Here is a 5,953-nt window from a genome sequence, read left to right as displayed (position 1 = left end):
CATCCATCCCCCATCCCCACCACCCCACACCCCCCCCCAGTACCTTGAAGAACCCCCTGGGGCTGCCCCTCTCCTCCTCGGCTCCCCCTTCGGTGGGCGACCCCTCCAGCGAGTCCCCTTCTCCATCCTCCAGCTCCTCCTCCTCTTCCTCCTCCTCCTCCTCCTCCTCTTGCGCCCCCCTGCCCATGGTCCCCTCTCCGGGCGAGGACACGTCGCTGGTGCCATCCCCGGACACCCGCGTGGCCCCCCCGGGATGCAGCGCTTCGGGGGCCCCTTTTGGGGCTCCTTCCTCCTCTTCCTCCTCCTCTTCCCCTTCCTCCTCCTCCTCCTCCTCCTCGGAGAAGTGAATGGACGAGCGCGTCTGCACCGTGGCGCCGCTGAACTTGCGCCGATGGGGCAGCGTGTCCACGTCCTGCGGCGGCGTCAGCACCCGCCGCAGCTCCGTGGGGCGCGGGCCCCGCGGGCGGCCGTGGGCCGACGGCGACCCCTTGGGTGCCGCCACCCCTTGGGGTGACCCCCGGCTCCCTTTGGCCACGGGGATGACCCAAGCGGTGGCCGCCGGTGGCCGCGGTGCCTCTTGGAGCAAGCGTTGTTGCTGTTGGTTGAGGCGAAGGACGTCGAGCTGGAGGGTGCTGACCGCGGTGCTGAGCTGCGCCACCGCCGCCTCGTAGGCGCTATGGGGGGCACCCATGGGTGCTTTCGGGGGGCTGGCGGGGGGGTCCCGCTCGGCCTGGAGCTGCCGTAGGGCGTCCTTGCCCAAGCGCTGCCGGTGCTTGCTGAAGATGGCTTCGATGCGGCGCTTCTGCGCCTCGATGGCGCGGCGCTTCTCCTCCAGCCGCGCGCCCAACTGGGACATCTCCAAGCTCAAGGGCTCGCTGTGGGGCCCGCTCTGCTCTATGGGGCAGGGCTGCACCGGGGGGGAGGCGGTGGAAGGCGGGGTGGAAGAGGAGCGAGCAACGGGGGTGCCGTCGGTGGGGGCTGCTTGGCCATCGCCATGGCCAACGCCATGACCATGGCCATGGCCATCGCCAACGCCATGGCCATCGCCACGACCGTGACCATCACCGACACCGTGACCCCCATGACCATCACCGACGCCGTGACCCCCATGACCATCACCGACGCCGTGACCGTGCCCCACACCTCCATGACCAGCCCCATGGCCATGGCCATGGCCAACACCATGGCCATGGCCATGACCGCCACCGCTCGCCTCTTCCAGCTTCTTCTTGCGCTCGGCGAAGCTGGTCATGGTGCGGCCATTGCTTGGCGCCGAGGTTGTGGGGCTGGACGCGTGGCTCGGGAGGAGGTTGTGGGGCTGCCCCACGTCCACAGCGGGGCGAGGGGAGTGCAGGTAGAAGGTGTCGGGGGCGCCCTCGGGCAGCAGCCGCTCGGAGCTGTGGATGATCTGAAGAGCCTCCTCGATGGTGGGGAGCTCGGGGAGCCCGTTGGGGGCGCTGTGGGGCGCTGTGGGGGGGCTGTGGGGCAGGCTATGGGGCAGGCTATGGGGCAGGGCCAGGCTGTCGCTGCTGGCCGAGCGGGTCAGCGCCGTCCCCACCGGGTTGCCCATCACGATGTCAACGTCGCTGTCCAGCCCGAAGGGGATGCTGAAGGACACGGCCTGCGACAGCGGGTGGCTGGGGGGCAGAGGGGGGGTCAGAGCCATAGAGCCCCATAGATGACCCATAGCACCCCATAGAACCCCATAGCTGACACATGGCACCCCATAGAACCCCATAGAACCCCACAGCTGACCCATGGCAACCCACAGAACCCCATAGAACCCAACAACTGACCCATGGCACCCCACAGAACCCCATAGAAACCAACAACTGACCCATGGCACCCCACAGAACCCCACAGCACCCCATAGAACGCCACAGCTGACCCATGGCACCCCAAAGAACCCCACAGCACCCCATAGAACCCCACAGCTGACCCATGGCACCCCATAGAACCCCATAGAACCTCACAGCTGACCCATGGCACCCCATAGAACCTCACAGCAGACCCATGGCACCCCATAGAACCCCACAGCACCCCATAGAACCCAACAGCTGACCCATGGCACCCCATGGAACCCCACAGCTGACCCACAGCACCCCACAGAACCCCACAGCTGACCCACAGCACCCCACAGAACCCCATAGCACCCTATAGAACCCCACAGCTGACCTATGGCACCCCACAGAACCCCACAGCTGACCCATGGCACTCCACAGAACCTCAAAGCTGGCCCACAGGAGCCCCATAGCTGACCCACAGAACCCCATGCCACCCCATAGAACCTCAAAGCTGGCCCATAGAGCCCCATAGCTGACACACAGCGTTCCACAGAACCCCATAGCTGACCCATGGCACCCCATAGAACCCCATAGCACCCCATAGAACGCCATAGCTGACCCATGGCACCCCACAGAACCTCAAAGCTGGCCCACAGGAGCCCCATAGCTGACCCACAGAACCCCATGCCACCCCATAGAACCTCAAAGCTGGCCCATAGAGCCCCATAGCTGACACACAGCGTTCCATAGAACCCCATAGCTGACCCATGGCACCCCATAGAACCCCATAGCACCCCATAGAACGCCATAGCTGACCCATGGCACCCCATAGAACCCCACAGCACCCCATAGAACCCCACAGCTGACCCATGGCACCCCATAGCACCCCACAGAACCCCACAGCTGACCCATGGCACCCCATAGAACCCCACAGCACCCCATAGCTGACTCATAGAACCCCATTGCTGACCCATGGCACTCCATAGAACCCCATAGCACTCCATAGAACCCCATAGCTGACCCATGGCACCCCATAGAACCTCACAGAGCCTCACAGCTGACCCACAGAACCCCATAGCTGACCCATGGCACCCCATAGACCCCCACAGCACCCCATAGCTGACCCACAGCACCCCATAGCTGACCCATAGAACCCCATAGCTGACGCAGGACACCCCATAGAACCTCACAGCACCCCATAGCTGACCTACAGAACCCCAAAGCTGACCCATAGGAGCCCATAGAACCCCACAGCACCCCACAGAACCCCATAGCACCCCACAGCTGCCCCTCACCTCAATGGTTTCTTGCTCCAGGCTTTGCTGAAGCTGCCATCGCCGTGGGGCAGAGACGGGGAGTGGGGCAGAGGGGCTGTGGGGGGGACGAACAAGGTCACCCCATGCCCCCCCATCACCTCCCAGTTCCCCCCGATGCACCCCATAGCCCTCCAGTGCACTCCACTGCCCCCCATTGCACCCCCAATACACCCCATAGCCCTCCCATGCACCCCACAGTGACCCATAGCCCACCTATAGACCCCCATAGCCCCCCCCCAAGGCACCCAATATACACCCCATATCACCCCCACTGCACCCCCATGACCCCATTATAGCACCCCATAGGCCCCCCATGCACCCCATAGACCCCCAATACCCCCAATGCACACCCCCCCCCCCCCCCGTTTTGGGGTCCCCCATTGGGGGGGGTCTCACCTGGGGTCCCCCGAAGGGGGGTGGGGGGGTGACCCCCAGAGAGCAGTGGGTGCCGGAAGGTGAAGCCGGGGGAGCTGGGGAGACAATGGGGTTAATGGGGGGCAATGGGGAGCAATGGGAGGCAATGGGGTTAATGGGGGGCAATGGGGATCAATGGGAGGCAATGGGGGGCAATGGGGATCAATGGGGATCAATGGGAGGCAATGGGGTTAATGGGGGGCAATGGGGATCAATGGGGGGCAATGAGGATCAATGGGAGGCAATGGGGAGCAATGGGGATCAATGGGGAGCAATGGGGATCAATGGGAGGCAATGGGGTTAATGGGGGGCAATGGGGATCAATGGGAGGCAATGGGGGGCAAGGGGCATCAATGGGGATCAATGGGGATTAATGGGAGTCAATGTGGGGCAATGGGAGCCAACAGGGGCAATGGGGATGAATGGGAGTCAATGGGGATCAATGGGACACAATGGGGTTAATGGGGGGCAATGGGGATCAATGGGAGTCAATGGGGGGCAATGGGGGGCAATGAGGATCAATGGGAGTCAATGGGGTCAAGGGGCATCAATGGGGATCAATGGGGGTTAATGGGAGTCAATGTGGGGCAATGGGAGTCAATGAAGATCAATGGGAGTCAATGGGGGGCAATGGGGGGCAATAGGGATCAATGGGGATCAATGGGGATCAATGGGGATCAATGGGAGGCAATGGGGGGCAATGGGAATCAATGGGGATCAATGGGGATCAATGGGGCTCAACGGGAGTCAATGGGGATCAATGGGGATCAATGGAAGCCAATGGGGGGCAATGGGGATCAATGGGAGTCAATGGGGATCAGTGGGGATCAATGGGGATCAATGAGGGCCAATGTGGGGCAATGTGGGGCAACGGGAGTCAATGGGGATCAATGGGGATCAATGGGGCTCAATGGGGCTCAACGGGAGTCAATGGGGCTCAATGGGGCTCAATGGGGATCAGTGGGGCTCAACGGGAGTCAATGGGGCTCAATGGGGCTCAATGGGGATCAGTGGGGCTCAACAGGAGTCAATGGGGGGCAACAGGAGGCAAAGGGGGAGACAGGGCCCCCCCAGCCCCACTCCCCCCGCCCCATACCTGCTCTTGGGGGTCGCAGCCTCCCCGGCAGCCGGCGCCTCTGTGGAAATGGGGGGCATTGGAGGTGCCCCCCCCAATATGGGGGTCCAGGGACCCCCAAGTGACCCCCTCACCTGAACCCACCCCCCCCCCACCCCTTACACATGGGGGACCCCCATGCTCACCATAAATGGGGCACCCCCCATAACTGCAGACCCCCCCCCATACTTGGGGGTCCCATCAGAGCCCCCCCCCACCCCACCCCACACATTGGGGTCCCCCCCCCACTACCTGAGCCCCCCCCCAGGTCTCGGGGGCACACGAATGGGGGCCGCAGGACCTCGAAGCACAGGAAGAGCTCGGCCAGGAAGGCCCCAATGTTGAGCTGGGGGGAAGGGGTCAGTGGGGCAGTGACCCACGGCACAGGGCCCACACCCCATAGCGCATAGCCCATACCCCATAGCCCCACACCCCATAGCACATAGCCTATACCCCATAGCCCCACACCCCATAGCACATAGCCTATACCCCATAGCGCATACGTATACCCCATAGCCCATACCCCATAGCACATAGCCTATACCCCATAGCCCCACACCCCATAGCGCATAGCCTATACCCCATAGCCCACACCCCATAGCACATAGCCTATACCCCATAGCCCATACCCCATAGCACATAGCCCACACCCCATAGCACATAGCCCACACCCCATAGCCCACACCCCATAGCACATAGCCCATACCCCATAGCCCCACACCCCATAGCACATAGCCTATACCCCATAGCCCACACCCCATAGCACATAGCCTATACCCCATAGCCCCACACCCCATAGCCCCACACCCCATAGCACATAGCCTATACCCCATAGCCCCACACCCCATAGCACATAGCCTATACCCCATAGCCCCACACCCCATAGCACATAGCCTATACCCCATAGCCCCACACCCCATAGCACATAGCCTATACCCCATAGCCCACACCCCATAGCACATAGCCTATACCCCATAGCCCCACACCCCATAGCACATAGCCTATACCCCATAGCCCCACACCCCATAGCACATAGCCTATACCCCATAGCCCACACCCCATAGCACATAGCCTATACCCCATAGCCCCACACCCCATAGCACATAGCCTATACCCCATAGCCCACTGTAGCCCCACACCCCCCACACCCCATAGCACATAGCCTATACCCCATAGCCCCACACACCATAGCCCCACACCCCATAGCCCCACACCCCATAGCGCGTAGCCCATAACCCATAGCCCATACCCCATAGCACATAGCCTATACCCCATAGCCCACACCCCATAGCGCATAGCCTATACCCCATAGCCCCACACCCCAT

General features: G+C 62.5%; 1 protein-coding gene across 1 annotated transcript; it reads right to left on the bottom strand.

Annotated features, from left to right (window-relative positions):
* Nucleotides 1-43: 43 nt before the first annotated feature.
* LOC130605744 (calmodulin-regulated spectrin-associated protein 3-like) lies at nucleotides 44-4,974 on the bottom strand (the record flags this gene model as incomplete). Its single annotated transcript, XM_057421467.1, has 5 exons — nucleotides 44-1,637; nucleotides 3,080-3,155; nucleotides 3,497-3,570; nucleotides 4,611-4,650; nucleotides 4,881-4,974. Coding segments are annotated over 5 exons (1,878 nt in total), but the record flags the coding sequence as incomplete, so codon positions are not given.
* Between the last annotated feature and the right edge of the window lie 979 nt (nucleotides 4,975-5,953).

This window comes from Pezoporus wallicus, unplaced genomic scaffold (genome assembly GCF_028554395.1).
Source record: "Pezoporus wallicus isolate ANWC-B61680 ecotype Strahan unplaced genomic scaffold, APGP_CSIRO_Pwel_v1 contig_9114, whole genome shotgun sequence".
Taxonomy (NCBI): Eukaryota; Metazoa; Chordata; class Aves; order Psittaciformes; family Psittacidae; genus Pezoporus; species Pezoporus wallicus.
Note: the sequence above shows the minus strand (reverse complement) of the source record. Positions and strands in the feature narration are given on the sequence as shown.